Below are 26,523 nucleotides of genomic sequence, written 5' to 3'. Positions count from 1 at the left end.
TGGTTCAAGAGAGAACCACTCTTAGTGGTAGAATAGAGAACTAATATTGACCCTTGATCTATGGAACTGATCATTAATGCGTGCACTTTAAGTTTTGATCAATTACATCATTAATTATTAGATTAAATTGAAGAGAAGGGTATTACGATATTTTTGCTGAATTTATTTATATGGCAAATCCCACAAAATTTGTTTTAATTAAACGGTTTCCCATTAATATCTCCAACTTTACTCATTACTCATTGATGCACCGATTTTGTAACCCATTTGACAAAAAAAAAAACGACTTTGAACTCTAGGGTTTAAGTTGTGTTGAATCGGAAGGAACATCTCTTTGGATCGTTGTGACCCCTCAAAAACAGAGACTCCAATGTCGGGCAGCCGTGGCCGAATAGGAAATGGTAAGTTCGGACTTTATATTGACACGATGCTGTTTTTAGTGGCGATTCGACATTGATTTTAGAATATGGAGAATTTTTTTGTGGTAAATACTATGATGCTGACTAAAATTTTTATAATACTTTTCACACATAAACACAAATACTGGTGTAGATGCAATTGAATTTGATTTAACTAAACATGAGGAGCAATTCTTTTACATTGGTCGAACAATTTTGGTTCAATTTTAATTGATATGAATTTAAAAATTCTTCTTTTGTTGGTTACGAAATTGCTTTATGGGATGTAGTTTAATTGTTTTTTTTTAATTATTGGACGCAACAAAATAAATCGAAAAGCTATATTATTGGTTTATGTGGATATTGATTTGTCCTTCACATTTAATTTTGGTCTATTTCGGAATATAGTGCGATTCTTGTGAGAACCACAATATTTCATGAGAACATGAGAACCGATAAAATGGTTGCATCTGCTATTAAATTTACTGCATTTGAAAAAAAATAAAAAAATTTATCCCTTAGGATTCGAATTTAGGTGTTGCATTTATCCATTAAGATGATGCATCCACCGTAGATATTGATGATCAAATGGCTTAAAATGTTTTTTCGTTCTTATTTTATTTAGTGTTCTTATTTGAACATCTCCATTTGAAAATATTTGGAGTTTAAGTTATATATATTGTATGGGTACATGTGAGACCCATTTGGTGATAATCTATTGTTTCATAGTATATTACTCCCTCCGTCCGCCAAGATTATGTCACAATTACTATATCGGGCGTCCGCCAAGATTATGTTACTTTCCTTTTATGGCAATGGTCCCACCATCCTCTTTAATATTTTATCCTTACTAACACTCTTTATTTACAAAAAAACCACTCAAAATTCAATCTCAACCACTCATCTCATAAAGTGGTGAGACCCTTTCTCCACTACATCAAAATCATCACCAATTTTATTAAATCTCGTGCCCAAGCAAATTGCCATAATCTTGGCGGACGGAGGGAGTATATATTATCATATAATTGTATAACCAAATGATAGGTCAAGATGCAATAATTTAATTTTTAAACGTGTTCAGATTGTCAGAAAAATCCATTATTTTTTAGCATGTATTTGTAATTTACTGCATCGTATATGGTTTTAAAATGTGTTTACATGTGTATTGTAATGTATTGGGAACTCATGTTAAGTTGAATCCTAATATCTTTACAGATAAAGGTAAAGGTAAGGTGAGAGAAACATCGCCTGAACAATCAAGTCCCAATTTTGTGCGACGGATTGTAGAGTATGAAGGTAAGGAGCTTGGTATTATTCAATACTAATAATCAATGACATGTTACAGATTTTATTCTAATAAGTTTTTCACAAAAAATATTGCAGATAGGACAATGAAGTCTCATGGTAAAGGCATATTAACCAAGGATGCATTGGCAAAAATAAAAGATGTTTCATCAGGTAGTAAAAGAGCACGTGATGCAGAATCCGACCTTGATAAATTCGGTAAGCTGAAAAAGACGAATATTCTACAGTATAAAGAACCACGGAAAGATACTGAAAAAGGAGATGATAAGAGAAGAAAGTACAAGAAAATGGAGATACAACCGAAGGGCGATTATCCCACCTTGTGTACAAGGTCCAGTCCACGATGCCTATTTGATGCAGTTCGCAATATGAATAATAGGCAAATAAAAGCTGTGCAAGAAATGGGGTTTGGCAATGTTTTAAACTTGAACATCAAAATGAAAACATATTAAATTAATGTTTCTGTTATTAAATTTATTGCATTTGAAAAACATATTAATGGTTAAAGTAGAAAAATGAATAACTGCTAAGCGATTCTAGTGCGAACAATTTTCATGAAAACATATTAAGCATTAAAAATAATGCATCTATTATACAAATTAATGTATCTGTTATTAAATTTATTGCATTTGAAAAAAAAAAATTATGCCTTCAAAATTCGAACCCATGTTCTGCATTTCATCCACAAATATGATGCATCCATCGTAATTTTTGACGATCGTATGTCTTAAGATGGTTCTCCGTTCTTATTTTATTTTGCGATTATTATTTATACCTCTACATGGGAAGAGCATGGATGCGTAAAAATTTGTGGTATATGCATGATTTTATTAGACGAATGCGTCACCTGGATTCGAAACATGGAGCGAGCAAAAATTGTTTTTTTTTAACAAGTGCTTTAATTTTAACCGAGAATGCATCAATTTTTTCCGTGGATGCATTATGTATATATCTATTATCTATACTATATTAAAAAGACAGTTTTCATTTTGAAATCAATTTCAAATCAATTTAAAAATTGAGTGACAATTTTGTAATTATAATAAAATTGAAGGTTTATGTTTAAACTATATATTTTTTTTCATTTCTTTAACTTCTTATTTGTTGTTTTATTTCTTTCCAGAATTGTGAAATTCGATTAATTATAAAATATGTAATATGCATATCAAATTAAAGATTACGATATGAGCTTTAATATAATATATTTTATGCAATTATTTGATTTAAAATGTACAAATTAAATTTGTTTAAATATTAAAATTTTATAAATTTCTCTCTTTTCTCTCATCTTTTTGAAAAAAAAAAGTTTTTTAATTCTTTTTTATTAGTATTTTTTTAACGGGTTTTTGTTTTTTTGCTTTTCATAAGATGAAGGTTCATAAAAATGTGTTGCAAAAGCATTAATATATTGAAATTCAGGTACCATGATAATATATTGGAATTTACGCACCATGAAAATGACTTATTAATAAAAAAATATGAAATTACGTTTCATAATAGATTACGTTTCCTGATTAGTAGCCATAAGTTAGTTATAAGAATATGTTAATTTACATATATAGCCTTCCGTTAAAGTAATATAATGTTAAATTTTTTATCATTAGGCTTAAATCATAGCCGTCAATTTAATAGTATGAAGGACCCAGATTGGTTATGCGGTCTCCCAATATTTATTAGTTCTTTCCTGAACCTCTCCATATATATATATAGGGTTGGGTTCCGGTGGATCCCTATGCTTATAATAGATCTGTATATCCAAATCTAGACCACACATTTATGACATGTGGCGCATCAAGATGGTGACACGTGGCAAGGCATTTCAAGGCAAAATCTGGAGAGGGGTAAAATTGGAATATAATTTTCGAAATTAAAAAAAAAAAATTAGATTTTCTCAAAATAGGTATATTTTAGATGCATAAAGTTTCATACGAGAATGCATGAACTTTCATATAAAAATGCATAAAGTTTCATATAAAAATGCATAAGATTTCACCCCACCCCAACCCCACCCCCCACACCCCTGAACCCCACCCCACCCCAGAACCCCGGTCTCCCAATATTTATTAGTTCTTTCCTGAACCTCTCCATATATATATATAGGGTTGGGTTCCGGTGGATCCCTATGCTTATAATAGATCCGTAGATCCAAATCTAGACCACACATTTATGACATGTGGCGCATCAAGATGGTGACACGTGGCAACGCATTTCAAGGCAAAATCTGGAGAGGGGTAAAATTGGAATATAATTTTCGAAATTAAAAAAAAAAATTAGATTTTCTCAAAATAGGTATATTTTAGATGCATAAAGTTTCATACGAGAATGCATGAACTTTCATATAAAAATGCATAAAGTTTCATATAAAAATACATAAGATTTCACCCCACCCCAACCCCACCCCCCACACCCCTGAACACCACCCCACTCACCCCCTACCCCCCACCCACCCCCCCACCCACCCCAAAAAAAAAAAATTATTTTTTTAAAAACTGATTTTCTGACCACTGACCCACCCCCCCCCCCCACAAAATTTTTTTTTTTTCTCAAAAACTGATTTTCTGACCACTGACCCCCCCACCCACCCACCCCCCCAGCCCCCCAAATTTTTTTTTTCCGAAAATCAGTTTTGAAAAAAATAAAAAAATAAAAAGAATTTTGGGGGGGGGGGTGGGGGGGGTGGGTGGGTGGGTGCGGGGTGGGGCAGCAATCAGAAAATCAGTTTTTGAAAAAAAAAAATTTGGGGGAGAGGGGGTGGGGGTGGGGGTGGGGGGGTGGGTGGGGTGGGAGGGGGGGGGTGGGGGTGGGGTGGCGAAACTACCAGATTTATTAAAATGAAATGCATTTTTTGTATAATTTAATGCATTTTTATGTGAAAACTTTATGCATTTTTGTTTGATTTTATATGCATGTGAAACATGCCTATTTTTGGGGGGTGGTAATGGGGAGGGTTGGGGGGTGGTGTGGGCTGGATTGGGGGGTGGTATGGGGTGGGGTGGTGAAAATCCCAAAATTGGAAAAATTAAATGCATTTTTCTGTTCAAAGTTATGCATTTCATGTGAAAACTTTATGCATCTTTGTGTGAAACTATATGCATCTAAAATATATCTATTTTGAGAAAATCTAAAAAAAAAATATATTTTTTTAATTATTAAATCCGAAAATTATATTCCAATTTTACCCCTCCAGATTTTGCCTTGGAATCATTGCCACGTGTCACCATCTTGATGCGCCACATGTCATAAATGTGTGGTCAAGATTTGGATCTAGGGATCTATTATAAGCATTGGGATCTATATGATCACATTCCTATATATATATATATATATATATATATATATATATATATATATATATATACGAACAGATCAACTTAACTAACGAACATACATATTTAGTAAAAATAGTGAAAATCTCGCCCCATCAGAATTCGAACCCAAGTTAAAATGTTTGTTCATACGGTACATTGATTTGTTCGTCAAAATTGTAGATTTGTTCATTTTTGTTTTCACGAATTCTCTATTATCTAAATATTTAGCATTCTCTGTTGAACATTTCTTTTTCTCTCTTATATGTATATATATATATATAGGAAGGGGTTCTAATAAAAACCTCTGTTAAAATGAGAACTAGGAACCTAATCTTGACCTTTTAAATATTAGATCTAATGGTTAGGATTTAGTCAACAAAAGAAACTGTGCATCTATTATATTTTACTGTGCACTTAAAAAATATGCAATTTATGCAATTGAAACCAACAATGCAAAATACTCAAACAAATCGAAATTGTGCATCTATGCAATTGAAACTGTGCATCTATGCAATCGAAATTGTGCATCTATAGTTTAATCTCAGCCCTCTATTTTATTTAAATCAATGGCTTTAAATTGGTTCCTAGTTTTCATCTTAAGAGGGGTTTTTATATTAACCCTACCCTATATATATATATATATAGGGTTGGGTTCCAGTGGATCCCTATGCTTATAATAGATCCGTAGATCCAAATCTAGACCACACATTTATGACATGTGGCGCATCAAGATGGTGACACGTGGCAAGGCATTTCAAGGCAAAATCTGGAGAGGGTAAAATTGGAATGTAATTTTCGAAATTAAAAAAAAAAATAGATTTTCTCAAAATAGGTATATTTTAGATGCATAAAGTTTCATACGAGAATGCATGAACTTTCATATAAAAATGCATAAAGTTTCATATAAAAATGCATAAGATTTCACCCCACCCCCCACACCCCTGAACCCCACCCCCACCCACCCTCTACCCCCACCCCCCACCCCCCCAATTTTTTTTTTATTTTTTATTTTTCTAAAAACTGATTTTCTGACCACTGACCCACCCCTACCCCCCACCCACCCCCCCTACATTTTTTTTTCTCAAAAACTGATTTTCTGACCACTGACCCCCCACCCACCCACCCCCCAATTTTTTTTTTTTGAAAATCAGTTTTTTAAAAAATAAAAAAAAATTTTTTTGGGGGGTGGGGGTGGGGGGGGGTGGGGGTGGGGGTGGGCCAGCATTCAGAAAATCAGTTTTTGAAAAAAAAAAAATTTGGGGGTGGGGGGTTGGGGGTGGGGGGGGGTGTGGGTGGGGCAGCGGTGGGGTGGCGAAACTACCAGATTTATTAAAATGAAATGCATTTTTTGTATAATTTAATGCATTTTTATGTGAAAACTTTATGCATTTTTGTTTGATTTTATATGCATGTGAAACATGCCTATTTTTGAGGGGTGGTAATGGGGAGGGTTGGGGGGTGGTGTGGGCTGGATTGGGGGTGGTATGGGGTGGGCTGGTGAAAATACCAAAACTGAAAAAATTAAATGCATTATTCTGTTCAAAGTTATGCATTTCATGTGAAAACTTTATGCATTTTTGTGTGAAACTATATGCATCTAAAATATATCTATTTTGAAAAAATCTAAAAAATATATATATATTTTTTTAATTATTAAATCCGAGAATTACATTCCAATTTTACCCCTCCAGATTTTGCCTTGAAATGCTTGGAGGCTCCTTGCCACGTGTCACCATCTTGATGCGCCACATGTCATAAATGTGTGATCAAGATTTGGATCTAGAGATCTATTATAAGCATTGGGATCTATATGATCTCATTCCTATATATATATATAGAGAGAGAGAGAGAGAGAGAGAGATACAAAGTCTAGAAGCCAAAGTCTCTCTGCATCCCTATGTTTACAGATTATAATATAGATGAGTCAAAATCCATAGTTCATAATTAATTGTTTCACGTTCATATAAGACAAAACACTTGTTACCTTAATTACAAATTAGCCGGAAAGACTATATTAAGTCCAGTTTGCCACAGGAATAAAGACTAAATAAAGATCTGGAATTACATCAAAACGGCAAAATAGAGCTAGACTAAAGACTAAATAAAACAAAATAAAATAAAATTTTCACCCAAATAAATTTTTTGGGGGTGGGGCAGCGGTGGGGTGGCGAAACTACCAGATTTATTAAAATGAAATGCATTTTTTGTATAATTTAATGCATTTTTATGTGAAAACTTTATGCATTTTTGTTTGATTTTATATGCATGTGAAACATGCCTATTTTTGGGGGGTGGTAATGGGGAGGGTTGGGGGGTGGTGTGGGCTGGATTGGGGGGTGGTATGGGGTGGGGTGGTGAAAATACCAAAACTGAAAAAATTAAATGCATTTTTCTGTTCAAAGTTATGCATTTCATGTGAAAACTTTATGCATCTTTGTGTGAAACTATATGCATCTAAAATATATATCTATTTTGAAAAAATCTAAAAATATATATATATTTTTTTAATTATTAAATCCGAGAATTATATTCCAATTTTACCCCTCCAGATTTTGCCTTGGAATGCTTGGAAGCTCCTTGCCACGTGTCACCATCTTGATGCGCCGCATGTCATAAATGTGTGGTCAAGATTTGAATCTAGGGATCTATTATAAGCATTGGGATCTATATGATCCCATTCCTATATATATATATATATATAGAGAGAGAGATACAAAGTCTAGAAGCCAAAGTCTCTCTGCATCCCTATGTTTACAGATTATAATATAGATGAGTCAAAGTCCATAGTTCATAATTAATTGTTTCACGTTCATATAAGACAAAACAGTTGTTACCTTAATTACAAATTAGCCGGAAAGACTATATTAAGTCCAGTTTGCTACAGGAATAAAGACTAAATAAAGATCTGGAATTACATCAAAACGGCAAAATAAAGCTAGACTAAAGACTAAATAAAACAAAATAAAATAAAATTTTCACCCAAATAAATTTGTTTCCCGCAGTCCTGAATCACATAGCAAATCACAATAAAAATGTTGCAGAGAAAATTAAAGAATTTAATGAACTAAATTGAAAATTGGAATCGGAATAGTGGCCAACTAATTGTAATGAACTAAATAAAAATCACAATTTGCTTGCTTTAAGTGGCCAACTATTCCTCATAGCATATCGAATGTGCAGAATACACTACACATTAGAAATTGGAATCGGAATAGTGGGGTAAATAAGGTAAATTAGTTTTATGCTGTATGACAAAATAAATTATTTTTCAAAGCTTCATCAACGAAAAATAAATAAATAACGTAAGCCTTAGAAAGAGAATAAAAATAGTCTTTACCTCAGTAATGTAAATCACTAAATACTAAAATTGGGCTCACAAAACCTAAATTTAGCCACCAAATCAGCCCAGAATCGCGCATAGCTCAAAATGAGGCCAAATATACACAGCATACCTTTCATGTCTCTATCGACAAAAATGAGAGAGAAAAAAGCAATAAAAAATTGCCTACTTATTGCAAAAAAAAAAAAATGGTTTTTTTAAAAGATATAGTTTAATGATGTGTTGCATCATAGGCAAGGAATGTAGCTCTATAAGCATGATATTCAATGGCATAGTTATGAATGCAGATTACTGAAGCCGATCTCGACTGGCCTGCCTCGGTCGCTGACTGTAGTTGGTCCAATCTCCGTTATCTGTTACATTGGAGTTGCCATTGCGTGGCCCACACTTTGTTGGCGACCTCACTCTACCGTTGTTACCTGCAAAAAAAGCCAGCATCAAACATACAGCTATATGTTGGAAATTGGTTGTGAGTAACTAATGTTTGATAATTTTTCGAGTACCGAAAACATTTAATTTAGCAGAATTAAATGGGACATGATCGATCTACGTTCCGAATAGATGATCGTAGTATATTTATTTACTCAAAACCGATTTTTGGTGAGTGAGAAATAATTGTTTAAAGTTGGGTATTTGAAACATGGAGTTGTGGGAAAAGATAAGCATTAAATAAGATTTAATGCTTATCCCACATTGAAATGTGGATAACATTTATTACAGTATAAATGCTATTACATCAGAGCATGTAATAAAACTGTGTGCACACGTGACGGGTTGCAAAGCCCACACGCGCGCGCCGGCCCCGGCACCCAGCCCCGGCCCCGTCGCCGTCGCCCAACGCCCGGCGCCGGTCCCGGTCCCGTGGACTTGGATCTTGGCAATTGGTCTTTGGGTGGTCTTTGGGCCTACCCTAGGCCCACACCGACTCTTATCTTTTTGGACCAACGAAAACTTGGTTCGAAGGGGACAAGGCCCAACTCGGTTGGGCCTACGCACACGAGGCCCGCTAGGGCTTGGCCCGGGAGGACCCTTGGTCTCCCAGGAAGCTTCCCACGCAACTGCTGTCGGAGGAGTCATGACAGATTCAAACAGCCCCTGCTGTTACGTCTGTTACTGCCTGTAACTCCCGACACTATTTGAATTCCATCAATGGGATTAAACAGGCAGGCTCCCCCTATTGATGTGGACTGTGCCTATAAATATGACAGCCTCCATGCATCATCTACATATCTGAAACACATCACAAGCAACATCACTCTGCATTCTGCATCGTTGATGTTCTGTTCTCACCTCGTTCCAGTTCGCCGGAGCTCGTTGGTCTGCGGTGCTGCTACCTACGAGACGAAGCCGTTTCATCTTTGGGGACGACACGCCTAACCGAGAGCACTACCGGGGCGTATCTCGTCTTGCGGACAGAGGACTCTCCTCGACTCGGCTGTTTTCCTGGTTTCATTTTCTTGTAATTTCAATATAGTTTTCACCTTATAATCTCATCTCCTTCATTTCTGTTTCATTGTAACTACGCCCGCGAGCTTATATTCCAACAATCGCAAGATGAGATAAGCTTGCAACGTGAGAGTTTTTGAACTTGTAATTGAACATAATATTTTCGAAACCTAATACCTTTGCTGGAGATGTCGACCAGTCCTGCGAACTCCACCGAGGCTGCCAACGCCGTTGCCGCTGCCTCTGCCGCCGCCTCCGCCGCGGCCGCATCAACCGTGGCACCCGCCACCTCTGCCGCTGCTGCTTTCACCTTTAGTGGTGGACATTTTGGTGGTCCAACACCGCTTCCGTTCATGTTTGGTGCTAACCAAACAACTTTTGGAGGAGAAAGTTCCACGCAAGGAACGGTTGGCCAAACCTCGTTTGGGTCAACATTTGGTTCCACTTCGAGTGGTTCCATGGGGTCCATGTTTGGACAAAACGTTGGGGCCTTCGGGACCAACATGATGAGCTATGGTCACATGGTGGGGTCGGTGCCAACACAACCCCCAAGGGCGAATGCAACCGCCGACAAGCCACCAAAGTTTTGTGGCTTCGACTACAAGAGTTGGCGTCAAAAGATGTTCTTCTACCTCACGACGTTGGGGTATGCGGGATACTTGACGGACAACGAACCGCCCACACCGGCGGAGAACGAGACGAGCTTCACTGTTCGTGCAGCCTATGATGCGTGGCATAATGACGATTTCCTTTGTAAAAATTTCCTTCTAGGTGGTCTAGGGGATAGTTTGTACAAAGTGTATGTTGATGTAAAGACCTCCAAAGTGTTGTGGGAGGCACTAGACAAAAAATATAAGCTAAATGATGCTAGCACTAAAAATACTTGTGTAACCAGGTACATGGAGTACAAGATGGTGGACTCGAGGCCCGTCATCGACCAAGTGTAAGAATTCCAACTTATCTTGCACGACGTACTCGCCGAGGAACATGTGGTCTCTGACTCATTCACCGTTGTGGCGGTGATTGACAAGTTGCCCCCAAGTTGGAAGGACTTCAAGACCTACCTCAAATACAAACGAAAGGGGATGACGTTTGAGGACTTGATCGTGAGGCTTCGCATCGAATACGAGGAAAGGAGGATCGATGGCAAGGGGAAGGGCCAAGTTGAGGCCAAAGCTAACTTGTTGGAGCGTGGTGGCCCATCCAACTCCAACAAACGTGGGCGTCCTAATCCCAAGGACAAAGGCAAAGGCAAAGCCAAAGCTCCTGCTCGCAAGTTCGAAGGGGATTGCTACAACTGTGGCAAACCTGGCCACTTGGCGAAAGACTGTCGCAAGCCCAAGAAGAAGAAGGCGAAGCAAGATGCCAACGTTGTCGAGAAGGACTTCGACGATTGGAACGAGGATGACTTAGCGGCGGTTATCACCGAGAAGGTCAACCTTGTTGAGAACCAAGGTGCTTGGTTCATTGACACGGGCGCAACCGTGCACGTGTGCTCCGACAAGAGGCGCTTCTCTACCTACAAAGCTGTTGAAGGGAGGAAGCTAAGCATGGGTAACCAAGCATCGTCGGAAGTTTCCGGGATGGGTGATGTGGTGCTCAAGCTTTCATCCGGCACGGAGATAACCTTGAAGGATGTGCTGCATGTCCCGGACATCCGCAAGAATCTCATCTTGGGGTCCATACTAGTTAATAAGGGCTTTAGACTAGTATTTGAGTCCGAGAAAGTTGTTGTAACCAAGTTTGGAAAGTACTTTGGTAGGGGTTTTCTCACCAATGGGCTTTTTAAGCTTAATGTTCAGCCTGTCAAGCGTGTAACTGGCAAAACTATCAATGAATCTGCTACTACTTCCTCTTACTTGGTTGAGTGTTGTGAATTATGGCATTGTAGATTAGGACATGTTAATCTAAATACTATAAAAAGGTTGGTAAATATGGATTTACTAAAAATAAACGAGTTTAACACTCAAAACAAATGTCAAATTTGTGTTGAAGCAAAAATGACAAAGTCTCCGTTTCATTCTATTGAAAGGAGTACTAAACCTTTAGAACTAATCCACACCGACGTGTGTGATCTAAAGTTTGTACAAACTCGAGGTGGTAAAAAGTACTTTATCACTTTTATTGATGACTGCACAAGGTATTGCTATCTTTATCTTCTAAGAAGTAAAGATGAGGCTATTGAAGCTTTCAAGAACTTCAAAACAGAAGCCGAGAATCAACTTGGTAGTCGAATTAAGATGGTCCGAAGCGATAGAGGAGGAGAATATGTTGCCCCGTTTGAGGAATTATGCAACACTAGTGGTATAATACATCAAACAACTGCTCCATATTCACCTCAATCTAATGGTGTTGCTGAACGCAAGAATCGAACTCTTAAGGAGATGATGAATGCCATGTTGATTAGTTCTGGATTACCCCAGAACATGTGGGGGGAGGCTGTTCTATTAGCCAACTATATCCTCAACAAAATACCACTCAAGGGAAGGGACGTCACTCCCTATGAGTTGTGGAAAGGCAGAAAGCCCTCATACAAATACCTTAAAGTGTGGGGTGTTTAGCCAAGGTGCAAGTGCCTCCACCCAAATAAGTCACAATCGGTCCTAAAACAATTGATTGTATCTTTATTGGGTATGCACTAAACAGTATTGCACATCGTTTTTTGGTTCACAAGTCAGACATTCCAACAATGACTGTAGGAATGACAATGGAATCAAATAACGCTGTCTACTTTGAGAATATCTTTCCTTGTAAAGACAAGGAAAAAGAAGAAGCTACTACAAGCAACAATACTAGAGAAGAAGCTACTAGTTCTGAACCTGTTGAGACAGTGCCCGACTCGCGAAAGCGACCAGGCTCTGACCTTGAAGTGTCAGAACCAAGACGTAGTAAACGAGGTAGGATAGCCAAGGACTTTGGTCTAGAATATATCGCCTTCATGCTAGATGAAGAACCTTCATCTATCAAAGTGGCGTTCTCTAGACCAGACGGACTACTCTGGAGGGAAGCAGTCCAGAGTGAGATTGATTCAATCATGCAAAACCACACTTGGGTGTTGGTTGATTTACCTGAAGGTTGTAAACCCTTAGGATGTAAATGGATCCTAAAAAGGAAATATAAAGCTGATGGATCAATAGACAAGTATAAAGCGCGCTTAGTCGTTAAAGGATTTAAGCAGCGTGAGGGGTACGATTTTTTCGATACCTATTCACCAGTGACGAGGATTACATCCATTCGAGTGCTTCTCGCGATTGCTGCTCTGCACAATCTTGAGATTCATCAAATGGATGTTAAAACTGCGTTCTTAAACGGTGATCTGGAAGAAGAAGTCTATATGGAGCAACCTGAAGGGTTTGTAGTACCTGGACAAAAGAAAAAGGTATGCAAACTAGTAAAGTCTCTTTATGGACTAAAACAAGCGCCGCTGCAATGGCACTTGAAATTTGACAATGTCATGTTGTCAAATGGCTTCAAAATCAACGAATGTGACAAATGTGTCTACATCAAGAGCACTAGTAATGGGTACGTTATGGTGTGTCTCTATGTAGATGACATGTTGATTATGGGAAGCAACAATCGTATCATTGTTGATACTAAGAGCATGTTAAAAAGGAATTTTGACATGAAAGACATGGGGTTAGCTGACGTGATCCTTGGAATGAAAATTCTCAGGACCACTGATGGAATAATTTTGACACAATCTCATTACATTGAGAAAGTGCTCAAAAGGTTTAATGCGTTTGACAAATCGTCTGTAAAAACTCCATTGGAACTCAACGTTCACATGAAGAAGAACATGGGTGAACCTGTCGCACAGGAAGAATATGCAAGAATCATTGGGTGCCTTATGTATATTACAAATTGCACCCGACCTGATCTTGCATGCCCAGTGACCAAATTAAGTCGTTATACAAGTAATCCAAGTAGAGAACATTGGAAAGGACTTGAGAGAGTCTTGAGATACTTAAAGTATACTCTAAATTTTGGAATACACTACACGAGATACCCCCCGGTACTTGAAGGGTACTGTGATGCTAACTGGATATCCGACGCGAAAGACTCGTTATCAACGAGTGGTTACGTGTTCACTATAGGGGGAGGAGCAATCTCGTGGAGGTCTACAAAACAGACATGTATTGCTAGATCCACCATGGAATCAGAATTCATCGCTTTAGACAAAGCAGGTGAAGAAGCCGAGTGGCTACGAAACTTTTTGGAAGATATTCCATGTTGGTCAAAACCCGTGCCGCCTGTTATGATAAACTGCGACAACCAAGCAGCTATTGGGAGGGCGAAAAGTGGGTTGTATAACGGTAAGTCTCGACACATACGTCGACGACATAATACCGTAAGACATTTGATCGAAAGTGGAGTTATCTCAATTGACTACATAAAGTCAATAGATAATCTGGCCGATCCGCTCACTAAAGCTTTGAATCGAGATCAAATGTATAAATTGCTAGAGGGAATGGGTGTAAAATCCACAAAATAAGGATGATTATAGTGGTAACCCAACCATGATGACTGGAGATCCCAAGAACGTGGTTCAATGGGAAAACTAAGCTATAAGATTCCAAGTAGAACACTCAACTACTTGCATTCCCTAGAGAGCAAATGAGTGTTGAAACCTGCTTAGTGGTAAGGTTAAGTCCTTGACTTTTAATGATTCCTAAACACCTCGGGGAGGTTGAGTATAGCAAGATACTCGGGAAAGAATCACCTATATAAGTGAGATGTAGGGGCCGCATCGACCTAACACTTATGAATCCAAAGAGCTGTCCAAGGCCCGCAAAGGACAAAAACGTGAGAATGAAATGAGGTTGAGGCGTTAGTGTGTTAATACTATTGTCTCGGTATACACAAAGGAGAAATGGTACAAAGACATCAAGTTCTACCAATTCACCAGTATATCCGATAGTATTAACTAAGGATGGTTCAAGGCCGCAAACCACCTATTCTAATGCACTAAGGTCTCTTGAGAACAGAGCTTGTGTCTGCATTTGCATTTGGCTATTTCCACTCATGTGGGGGATTGTTGGAAATTGGTTGTGAGTAACCAATGTTTGATAATTTTTCGAGTACCGAAAATATTTAATTTAGCAGAATTAAATGGGACAGGATCGATCTACGTTCTGAGTAGATGATCGTAGTATATTTATTTACTCAAAACCGATTTCCGGTGAGTGAGAAATAATTGTTTAAAGTTGGGTATTTGAAACATGGAGTTGTGGGAAAAGATAAGCATTAAATAAGATTAAATGCTTATCCCACATTGAAATGTGGATACCATTTATTACAGTATAAATGCTATTACATCAGAGCATGTAATAAAACTGTGTGCACACGTGACGGGTTGCAAAGCCCACACGCGCGCGCCGCCGCCGCCGCCCGCCCGGCACCCGGCACCCGGCCCCGTCGCCGACGCCCGACGCCCGGTCCCGTGGCCGTGGCCGTGGCCGTGGACTTGGACTTGGACCTTGGCAATTGGTCTTTGGGCCTACCCTAGGCCCACACCGGCTCTTATCTTTTTGGACCAACGAAAACTTGGTTCGAAGGGGACAAGGCCCAACTCGGTTACGCACACGAGGCCCGCTAGGGCTTGGCCCAGGAAGCTTCCCACGCAACTGCTGTCGGAGGAGCTTATATTCCAACACTATATTGTGCCTATGTCACAAATTATTCAAAATTGTCACAAATGGAGTATCATAGCTTTATTTTGAGCTATGCTATTCGAGTCAGTCTATCAGTTCATGTTCATCTATGTCAATATATATATATATATATATATATATATATATATATATATATATAGGCACCCATTATTACACTGTTTCAACATACTAACAAATTGAATCACAGATCATAAATATGGATTGCAAGAGGAGAGGAAGCACCTGTCTTCCAGAAGCTCAGCTCCCTTGTAGCTTGACATCTTCTCAATAAATGACTGCATGGATTTAGCGATTCCCCCAAGATGCTGAGCCCTGCTCTTCCTGCTCTTTTTGACTTATATATAGTTTTTTTTTTTGAATTTGACAAAGTCTATCTCCTTTTGCCTTTCCTGAAGAGCTGCATTCACTTCATCTTCCCCTCCATAAAGCCATGAATCATCATCAGATGTTGGAAGCTCCAGACTCTCGAAATCATCAGCTGAATGTGGAAGTGCAAGAATTTCATCTATGCGTTTCACAGGTGCACTCAATACCTCACTGCATCAATAGCACCGCATCAGCAGAAGGGACACCTTTTCAAAAAGTGTTGTTGTCGAGTACACATGAGAAGAATGAAATTTTCAACTATGTTATACTTGAAGGAACATGGTCTCGATTTCGATACCTAAAATATAACAAAACAGAGCACTAATCACATTAAGTGGAGAATCAGTTGCTTAACATCAGACAATGAGAGAGACAGAGAGAGTTAAATTATATAATATTTTATGCAATATAAAAAAGAGGCACCAGTTATCGTGTGCACGTATAAATTTTTTGGAAACCACATATTTGAGTCATAATATGAAACACATTCTTCTAGTCTTCTACATCTGTCTTATCAGATTTCAGGCAGTACCTTTTTATTTCCAGCTACAGCTTTGAAGCGTGAAAATAGATCATCAAGTTCCTTTCCATCCATATATCATACCCAAGCTGCAGATTCATTTGGAGGAAACATTGATGCATGGGTCGAACAATTGCATAAGATACTTTAATTGTTAGTAATAAGCTCAGGATTGCAATTCACCTCCAACATTTTAGCTTTCAGAGCATGGCGTCCACTGTAAAATAATGCAAAAAAAGAAAAGAAAAGAATAAAACATTACAATAAATACTCCGGGTACATCATATGGTGATCAGCATCATGAAAACAACATTGATCTAGAAAGTAACTTATAGCAAAAATGTTATAACTAAGATTGACTTACCGATAAGCATCGAAAGATCCATACGTTTCTATAGCTTATGAACACACATGTCTATTAATTGAGTTACGTCCATTATAAGAGAGTAGTAACACATGCAACAGCAGTTACATCCAGCATACCTGAGTTTTCCAAGCACTATACCAGATTCATTAGAACGAAGAAGTCCAATATCTTCAGGAGACATATATAATTTCGTACATGTTTCTATGTTTCAGCATTCATCCTGCATAAAACTCAAATAAAATGCATAAACAATAATTTCAGTTACAACTTAAAAGGGTCCAACTCATGCAAACCATTGAACACCAACTTGATGAATTCAACTTTTAAGAGCAAAAGCATTAGCTCCAACAATTGCTTTGTGTGGCTGAATACGCAGCCCACTATATCCTTCTACCTGAGACACAGTGTTCAACAATGTGAGGATATGTATATTAACAAAAATGTGGGTATATATCTCAAGAGAATGACAAAAATCATAAATGATGAACACTACACCAAATGACCAAAATATGTTAATCCAAGAAAAAGGGCTTACAGATCTTTTACTTATGCACACTGCACCAACTGCTCCGGAGCATAACAAAATCCCAGAAGCTGATCAATTACAGAAATGCAGTAACTCATTAAGTAGAACAATTATAGGAGAAAGAATCAACAAATTTTCAATGTATTAGGCTGTAACATGAAACAATTTACTGAGTGAAACAAATTAGCTGTTACTCCAAACTCTGTTAAAAGCAACGAATTTGTAAGAAACAAAGCACAATTCCCTCAATGAAGAAAACCCCAAAAATTATCAAGAAATTTTAAGCCAAAAAGGTTATAAAAAATGCTAACTTGCAGCAATGAGACACCTCACCAACGCCCTCATCCCCTCATATAACTGAAAGGTTCTACTTCATTATATGGGATACCTTTATGTAATTTTATGTACACAATTATAAAGAACCACACACACAGAACCTACTTCCATCAAGCAACAACAAAAGGTTAGCGCACTAATGAATGCATATTAAGGAAAAAGAAGAAGAAAAGTGAAAAATGTGAAATTAAAATCAAATTTACATGTTATCTCTGTTAAAATAAAAGTGAAGAATGTGAAGTTAAAAGTGAAAAATTTGTTCTTTCACTTGTTCTCTCTGTTCTCCATCCTTATGTATTTTTAGTTCTGCTCCTTCACCTGTTCTCAGCTGTTGCAAAAAAAGTAAGAAGAACATACACAAAAAACACACAAAAACACAAAAGTAAGAAGAATATATATATATATATATATATATATATATATATATATATATAGAACAACGCTCGTTGCTCCTCCCTCTCCCCCCCACCACCTCTGCCTCTTCGTCGGCACAGTAAGAATTGCTCTTTGCTCGGATCTAGATAGCATATAAAATTCAAAATATAGTAGGTATCATCAGAAAAAATAGAGAAGAAAATGCAGATGCCGACAATTTCTATGATTTTCACAAAAAAAAAATTCCTAAAAGAACTTTTTGTTCTTCATCGGATCTATAATTTTTCTAATGAATTTGTTCTTCATCGGATCTAATAGCATATAAAAGTCACTGTAAGAAAAAGTATACCAAGGTTAGCTTAAAGTCAGAAAATCAACTATTATAAATATATACGCGACGAAAAATATTATATTACCTGTATTTTGTTCTTCATCGAATCTACCTGGATCTTAGTCTTGATGTTGTCTATGGTGTTAGACGACTCCACCTTTAGGGTGATCGTCTTCCCCATTAAGATTTTCATCAAAAGCGCGGGAGAAATTTTGGGAGGAACTGTGAATATTGAGGGAAAGAATGAAAGAATGGGGAGATGTATTTTTTTTGAAAGGTGAAAGAATGGGGAGATATACAGAGACACAGATGTAAACGTAAAGAGAGAGAAAAATAAAATGAGCAGTAAATAAAGTGATGTATACTGTGTAAGTACTCTTTTGCGTGAAAAGGCGGAAACAATTAATGATTTCACGTGATGTCTTCCATGCTGCAAACAAAGTTCATCCTTTACAAATGATAATAAGATAAAAAAAAAAATATACAATGAAATGCAATTTGGCGGGGATCTAGGTGTGGTTTTTGGTGCAATTTTTTTGTGTTTTTATATATAGAGTAGATATTTATGTTAATTATTAGATTAAAAATACAGAGAAAGTAAAATGATGAATATAACTTTCTAATATTAAATTTCCAAGTGAAATTTTTCTGAAAAAAAAATACTCCTTTCGTCCACAAAAAATAGTCAATTTTTGTTATTTTGGGGTGTCCACAAAAATTGATTTGTTTCTATTTTTGGAAAGTTTGTCTCACATGATCGGCCTCTTTTCTCCACTTACAATACAATTAATTATCATTATTAATAGGGATAATTGCATGGAAAAACACCAACTTTGATCAAAATCCAAATTTAACGCGAACTTAGGATTTTCCAATTTAATACACCAACTTTCATTGTTGTCCAAATTTGACACGACTCAATTCTTAAAAATTCAAAAAACAACCCCATTTTGAAATTAATTGCACAAAGACCCACTTATGTTATAATTTGGGACATAAAACTCATTCTAAATCAAAGACTTATATTTCCTGATGATGTTTTCTTTTAATTATAGATCCGCGCCTAAAATGGTATCATAGCAGATTTTTATTGAGGAATTGTATTAATTTTAATTTATTTTGTAATTAACCTATGTGGGAGGAGACTCCATTTCAAAATTATGGATCTGGACGAATGTTCGAGATGTATTGTATACAGGAATTCTCTCCAACAATTGGAGAGAGAAACTACTCGTCCACTAGACGACCTCAATTGGAACAATTGAGTCCTCGTAACAAAGTCGAGGAGAAGATGGAGAGATTATTCGTAATATCATCACGAGTATTCAGTTCTACCATGAACGCCTTCTAGGAATCGCCGAGACAAGAGCGGCGACTGAACGAGCGAGAAATGGCGCCCATCAGTCACACGACTAATGGAGCAGAAGGACAAGGCTGGAACAACTTATCTAGCTTATCAAAAAATCGAGCCAAAGTCTTCTGACATTATCAACTTGCGGGAGATTTAAAGAACGGTGGAATATTATGGCAATAAGCTATATGATCTACCGATGGAGATGAGCCAAATATCACTCAAACAAGAGGAAATCTTAAAATTCTTGCGTGATATTCAGAAAAAGGTGGAGGATATCGAAAGGGGGAGACCATGTTCCGGAAAAATTTGAAATACATGGTCCAAAGATGTTAGGTCCGGAGGGTCTCGAATAGGTGTATGGGGGGGAATACACTTATAGGCTATTTTTGTCGATGAATCAAAACGAAACTTTAAACACAAACTGACTCAACCTGTTTACTGAAAAGAGTTTTGACCAAAACAGGGTTGACGAATGATACTGAATACTCTTCAGTAAGGAGTTATCAGTTAAGTCAAAGACTTTAACTGATACATGTAAAGCTTCAGTCGAGTTTGATAAACAGAGATATGTTATGAATCTTACTGACTATCAGAAGATAGATCAGTTAGACTGATAACACACGCAGCGGAAAACTTTTGTTTCGTAATAGCCTGTGCGTTAAGCACATTGTCAGTCGTTAGGTTTCTCTTTGCAATTAATCAGTTTTCAGTTCAAGAAGATAAGAGCACAAGTAAGAAAGTAAAAACTGAAAGCTGTAAATAACACAGAGATTTTTACGTGGCTCGGAAAACACTTCCTACATCCACGGTCGGTTGATCAGACCAACAACTTCACTGGACAAGTGCTTACGGGTGCACTGCAAACCGATGCTCGTGCTTACGGGTGAACAGCAAACCTGAACGTGTGCTTGCGGGTGCATACAACCGAGACGACTGAAGATCCTATCTTCAGTATCAACACACCTTGTTGGATTTCTCACTCCTAGCGCACACTGGGCGCTAAGACCTCACGGAGACAGAACACCTGTCTGAACTTCTTTTCGGCACAAACACTCAATTCGGTTGGTTGAAGAGAAGTTTGAAAACTTGCCAACTAAACCACAAAGAACAAGTTCTTTGCAGTCAGTTTAACCTAGGCTTTGAATATACAATATTTGCCTAAGGTCTAAGAGAATGTATGTAATCAGCAGTGACTGATTTTTGGCTTTGTAATTCTCTTCTTCGATTCAAACATTGGAGAGGCTTGGTTTAGCTGAGTAACGATTTCGGCAGCGTTTCAGCTTATGTTGTTGAATCGGTGAAGATTGAAGTGATCCTCGAGCGCTATTTATTGGAGACGTCTTGAATAGATCCGTTGGCGGAGATGGTCTTCAAGATTTACTCCGTTAGAGAGTAATTTAAACTTGGGCTGAGGCTTCAATCTTCGAGGTTTCTTGTTTGGTGAGAACGACTACTTTGAAGAGCAGGAGATGCGACATCTCTGAAAAGGTAATCACCAAAAGAAATGGCCTCTGCAGAGAAAGGACGATCCTGAGATCTCTACATTTAATGCGGCTGTACTTCTGGAGTGTGTGGCTTCCTTTGAAAGTTGGAGGTTCAGTCCGAGGAAGAATGTTTAACTGATACTTGACTTTAGTATCAGTCCATTGAATCAACGTGGCACGTATTAAGTAATCAGTCGAAACTGATCCTTCGACTGATACTTCAGTCGGCATCTTCAGTCTTCAGTCTTCAGTCCTTCGTTCTTCAGTCTTTAGTCTTCAGAACAACAACTAAACTAGAAAAAGAAATCTAACACATAAGTTCGAACAGTTCTAGTCTATTACGATTGAAACCTATTGATTTTGGTATCATCAAAACTAGGATTAGGATATTTCATTAAGTTCCCAACAATTTCCCCTTTTTTGATGAATCCAAAACCACATAACAGTTCTAAGCAAGAAAAAGACTGAACTCAAAGCACAAGTTATTAAACAGGGTGAATACTATTCCCCATTGACAATAGAACCTAAAACTTACACTCTGAAGAAAGAACACAACAGTTAAACAAACTGAACGAAGACAAAACTGAAAAACATTAATCAGAGCCTGGACAAAAAGTCATTGTCTTCAGGTTGAGATCAAAGAGAAGTTCTTTTCATTTAAAATAACTGATGAGAAATCAGTTGAGGTACAGAGCAAGACATACAAGGGAGTAAAAACACAAAGAAAAACACATGGGAAACCCATGGACTCCAGCAGTCTGCTTGTCTGCACCTTGAACTTCTTGATCTTCATCTTCGTCTTCATGTTCCTAAGCTTGTTCCTAAGCTTGTTCCTTTCACACTTATTTTCCATTGACTTGAGGTCTTACTGGAACGTCATCCTTAAAACTTCTGGTGATCCTTTTGCTTTACCATCTTCAATCTTTTGATAAGATGCAGGGAACTACCTTTGAGAAGGTTTTTCTCTGACTTTTACTTTACCCCTTTTTGGCAACATAAAAAAGAGAGCTGATGATGGAAGTTGTGATCAGACGGTACTCAACTCCTATTCTCAAAAACTCGTGAGAGGATTTGAGAAGAGGATGAGTCCAGAGATGCAGAAGAGGAAGACGCCAGTGGGAAGAGGAGATGAGAAGGGAGACAGAGAAGTGATGGAGAGCGAGAGGATGAGGGAGACGGAAAGATGAAGGAGGCTGCCTTAGAGATAAAGGAGGTTGCCTTAGAGGGAAATAAAGAGGCTTAAGAAGAAGAGAAAGGGGACGGGGATGGAGTGTTAGGTCCAGAGGGTGTGTATGGGAGGGGGGGAATACACCTATGGGCTATTTTTCAAATCCTCAATCAGAGGGATCTCAGTTAGAGATCAAAACGAAACTTTGCATGCAAACACAGACTCCTATTTTACTGAAAACAGTTTTAACCAAACAGGATTGACGACTGATACTGAAAGCTCTTCAGTAAAGAGTTATCAGTTAAGTTGTTGGAACTTAACTGATGCACGTAAGGGCTTCAGTCGTGTTTGCTAAGACAGAGATGATAACACTCTTCCTGACTATCAAAAGATAGATCAGTCAGACTGATATCATACGCAGCGGAAATTAAACTTAGTTTCGCAATGGCCTTAGTGGAGCACGTTGTTGGTTGTTAGGTTACTCTTTGTAGTTAATCAGTGTTCAGTTTATCAATTGAAATAACACAAGTAAGAATGTAAAACTGAATGCTGTAAACAACACAGAGACTTTTACGTGGTTCGGAAAAACCCTTTCCTACATCCACGGTTGGTTGATCAGACCAACAATCCACTCCGCAAGTGCTTAACAGGTGCACTGCAAACCATACCGTGTCCTTGCCGGGTGCACACAACCGTACCACTGAAGAAAACCCTTCTTCAGGACCCATGCTTCACTCGCGTCGGATTTCTCTGCTCAGCATAACCCGTGCTAAGACTTCTCACTCAGAGTCAGAGTACCTTCCTGAACTCCGAATCACTCAAACACTCTTTTGGGGGGGAGGTTTGAACGAGTGCCAACTTCACTACAAAGAACAAGTTCTTTGAAGCAAGTTTGACCTTTGGCTTCTGAGTAAACAGAGATTTGCCTAAGGTCCAAGAGAATATGTGTAATCAGCAGTGACTGATTTTGGCTTTGAAATTCTCTTCTTCAATTCAAGCTTTGGGAAGATTAAGCTTTAGGCTGAGTAGCAATTTCGGCAGAGCTTCAGCTTATGTCGTTGAATCGATGAAGGTTGAAGTGATCCTCGAGCGCTATTTTGTAGGAGAACTCTTGAATAGATCTGTTGGCGTAGAACGTCATCAAGATTTCTTCCGTTGGAGAGAAATTCGAATTTGGGCTGAGGCTTCAATCTTCGAGGTTCCTTGTCTGGGTGGAAGCGACTCTCTTGATGGACAGGAGATGTGACGTCTCTGAAAAATAACCACTAGATAGGAATGACCTCTGCAGAGATAAATATATCCTGAGATCTCTGCATTTAATGCGGCTGTACTTTGTGAGTACGTGGCTTCCTCTGAACGTTGGAAGATCAGTCCTAGGAGGAATGTTCAACCGATACTTGACTTTAGTATCAGTCCATTGCGCGCATTAAGTAATCAGTCTTCAACTGATTCTTCAACTGATACTTCAGTTGGTATCTGCAGTCTTCAGTCTTCAGTCCTTCGTTCTTCAGTCTTCAGTCTTCGACACCGCAAGCTAAACTAGAACCGAACTCTAACACTTGAGTTCAAAGCAATTCTAGTCTATTACAATTAAGTCCTATGAATTTTGGTATCATCAAAACAAGGGTTAGGATATTCCACAAGGTTCCCAACAATTTCCCCCTTTTTGATAATGCCAAAACCACACAGCGGTTCTAGACAACAAAAAGACTGAACTCACAGTACAAGTTCTAAACCTGGGGTGAAAACAGTTCCCCCTTAACAATAGAACCTAAAAACTTGTACTTAGAGTTAAGAACGAAACAGTTCTAAAAAAAGAACAAGGAGAAGACAGAAAAACATAATCAGAGCCTGGACAAAGAGTCATTGTCTTCAGGTTGAGATCAAAAAGAAGTTCTTTTCATTAAAAAAAAATGATAAGCTATCAGTCTAAGTTATAATTTGGAATCGGAAAACAACAATACAGAAGACAACCAAGAGACTCACGGTTTCTGATTGTATAGCTTGAAGACTGCTTCCCAGATCTCTCTGGTTTTACTGGAGTCTGGATGCAAATTCCAAATCTTGCATATGGCTCTGAATTCTGTCTTGATTCTGTCTCTGTTGACTCCATTCTTAATCCTTGGTGGAGTCACAATTTTCTTCTAAGGGTCAGGAATGCTTTTTCCGAATTTTCTTTGAGCATCTTGCATTTGTAAGACTAAATCTCGTTCTTGCAGCTGCAATAGAAAATACTTCCAGGCATCATTCCTGTAATCCCTGTCACCTTGGATGTTTGCAAAAACCATCCATTTGGTGTAGCATTCCTTGGTTTTCTCCCACCAGTCGTTCAACTCAGACGGTATCCATTTGTCTGGTCGCTCAAACTTTTCCAAATATGATACTATCAGTCCTTTACTGAAGTAGTGTTCGAGCTTTTGACCTTTCTTTAGAGTTGATACGAAATCGAGTTTCGTCTTCTTCAGCTCTGGCTCATTTGAGGAGCTTTCTCTGCCTCTCTTCCTGTTGAGTTCGACTGAGGAAATGGTAGGAGCAACCTTTGAGATAATCTCTTCAGCTCTGTTGAAGTATGAAGAGATCATTTCCTCTTCCCTTCGGATGCACTTCAGTATATCCTCTTCCCCCTTTTTGGCATCATCGGGAGGAAGTCGGTTTTTCAGCTCTTGAAGATCACTAAACATCTTCTGAAGGAGGGCAGAGTCAGGGGACTCTTGAGGTTGTTGGATTTGCAGTTCCACTTTCGCAAGTCGTTCCAGGATAGGTTTCACTGTTTCTGCAACGAGGTGTCTGACTGCAGTTTCAGGCATGAACGTCTTCAGCCCCAAACTTAAACACATAGCCAGTAGTAGACCGCTTCTTGTCCTTATCACCTTGATAATCGGCGTCCACATACCCTACCGGTGTCAGATCATCAGACCGGTAAACTAGCGCATTCTCCTTAGTCCGTTTAAGGTACTTGAGTATGTGCTTTACAGCAGTCCAATGAGCTTGACCTGGATTCGCCTGATATCTTGCTGCAATGCCAACGGCAAAACAAATATCAGGCTTGGTACACTGCATTGCATACATGAGACTTCCCACAGCCGAGGCATAGGGAATTATCTTCATGCTTGCTATCTCCTCAGGCGTTGTGGGACACATTGCCTTAGATAGCGGAACACCATGTCTGAAAGGTAGAAAACCTTTCTTGGCATTCTGCATGCTGAACCGCGCTAAAACAGTGTCAATGTAGGATGTTTGAGACAAACTCAACATTCTCTTAGATCGGTCACGACCAATCTTTATCCCGAGAATATATGCTGCCTCTTCCAGATCCTTCATTTGAAACTGTTGGGATAACCACTCCTTAATGCCAGACAATACATTCACATTATCGCTAATGAGAAGTATGTCGTCCACATAGAGTATAAGGAATACCAGACTCCCATCGATACAGACCCTATAAACGCAACTATCGTTGACACACTGCTCAAAACCATAAGTTTTGACCACGTCATTGAAACGTTTGTTCCAGGATCGTGAAGCTTGCTTAAGTCCATAAATGGACTTCTTGAGCTTCCACACTAAATGCTCCTCACCTTCCTTGATGAACCCCTCTGGTTGTAGCATATAGATGTCTCTATCTTCCTCAAGATACCCATTCAAGAATGCGGTCTTGACATCCATTTGCCACACCTCTAGGTTCATATGGGAAGCCATGGCCAAGAGAGCTCGAATAGACTTAAGCATGGCTACTGGCGAAAAAGTTTCCTCATAATCGATACCAGGTCGTTGAGTATAACCCTTCGCCACTAGTCTCGCTTTGAAGGCCGTAACCTTCCCGTTTGGTCCTCTCTTGCGTTTGTATACCCATTTGCAACCAATGGCCTCACGACCAACAGGTAGCAAACATTTTTCGTATACATCCATGGCGGTTATGGATTCATATTCAGAAACCATACATGCTTCCCATTCAAGAGCATCTGGATCTGCTAGTGCTTCTGAGTAAGTCCAGGGATCTTCCTCGACAAGCCCATCATCAACTGAATCCGTAGATTCATTGACAAACGCATATCGATTGGGCGGTTTGCCCTTTGACGCCCTCTCACTACGACGTGGCACTATTATAGATTCCGTATCGACAGCTTGTGCGTTTTCTGATGAGACTTGTGGTACTACATCTTGCACAATTGGCTGAGTTGGTTGACTTGTCGAGCCAATGTCTTTGACCTCACCGAGGACGATTTC

General features: G+C 38.5%; 1 protein-coding gene and 1 long non-coding RNA gene across 7 annotated transcripts; one reads left to right on the top strand and one right to left on the bottom strand.

Moving 5' to 3' along the window:
• The first annotated feature begins 245 nt into the window (after positions 1 to 245).
• On the top strand, positions 246 to 2,244 carry LOC131002967 (uncharacterized). Its single transcript, XM_057929452.1, has 3 exons — positions 246 to 401; positions 1,614 to 1,694; positions 1,782 to 2,244. The coding sequence occupies exons 1-3, from the start codon at positions 371 to 373 to the stop codon at positions 2,153 to 2,155; spliced, it is 486 nt and encodes a 161-aa protein (XP_057785435.1). The 5' UTR covers positions 246 to 370; the 3' UTR covers positions 2,156 to 2,244.
• A 6,114-nt stretch (positions 2,245 to 8,358) lies between these two features.
• Positions 8,359 to 17,986, bottom strand: LOC131002958 (uncharacterized). 6 transcript variants are annotated; one of them, XR_009094476.1, is made up of 7 exons: positions 17,788 to 17,986; positions 17,258 to 17,316; positions 16,839 to 17,116; positions 16,539 to 16,572; positions 16,368 to 16,444; positions 15,692 to 16,006; positions 8,359 to 8,770 (listed from the first exon to the last, which is right to left on the bottom strand). It is a non-coding gene; the product is annotated as an uncharacterized LOC131002958 (long non-coding RNA). The 6 variants fall into 6 exon arrangements; XR_009094478.1 differs by having other exon boundaries at positions 16,839 to 16,942; positions 17,016 to 17,116; positions 17,258 to 17,982; XR_009094477.1 differs by having other exon boundaries at positions 16,839 to 16,942; positions 17,030 to 17,116; positions 17,258 to 17,981.
• Positions 17,987 to 26,523: the final 8,537 nt, after the last annotated feature.

The sequence above is a fragment of the Salvia miltiorrhiza genome, unplaced genomic scaffold (assembly GCF_028751815.1).
Source record: "Salvia miltiorrhiza cultivar Shanhuang (shh) unplaced genomic scaffold, IMPLAD_Smil_shh fragScaff_scaffold_39, whole genome shotgun sequence".
Lineage (NCBI taxonomy): Eukaryota > Viridiplantae > Streptophyta > Magnoliopsida > Lamiales > Lamiaceae > Salvia > Salvia miltiorrhiza.
The sequence above is the reverse complement of the archived record's forward strand: the minus strand, read 5'-3'. Positions and strand labels throughout refer to the sequence as shown.

Bases quoted from the DNA above. Each gene is read 5' to 3' on its own strand.
- LOC131002967 (XM_057929452.1), top strand. From the start codon at position 371: ATGTCGGGCAGCCGTGGCCGAATAGGAAATG. The intron at 402-1,613 runs GTAAGTTCGGAC...ATATCTTTACAG, and splicing joins CCGTGGCCGAATAGGAAATG to ATAAAGGTAAAGGTAAGGTG. The intron at 1,695-1,781 runs GTAAGGAGCTTG...AAAATATTGCAG, and splicing joins ACGGATTGTAGAGTATGAAG to ATAGGACAATGAAGTCTCAT.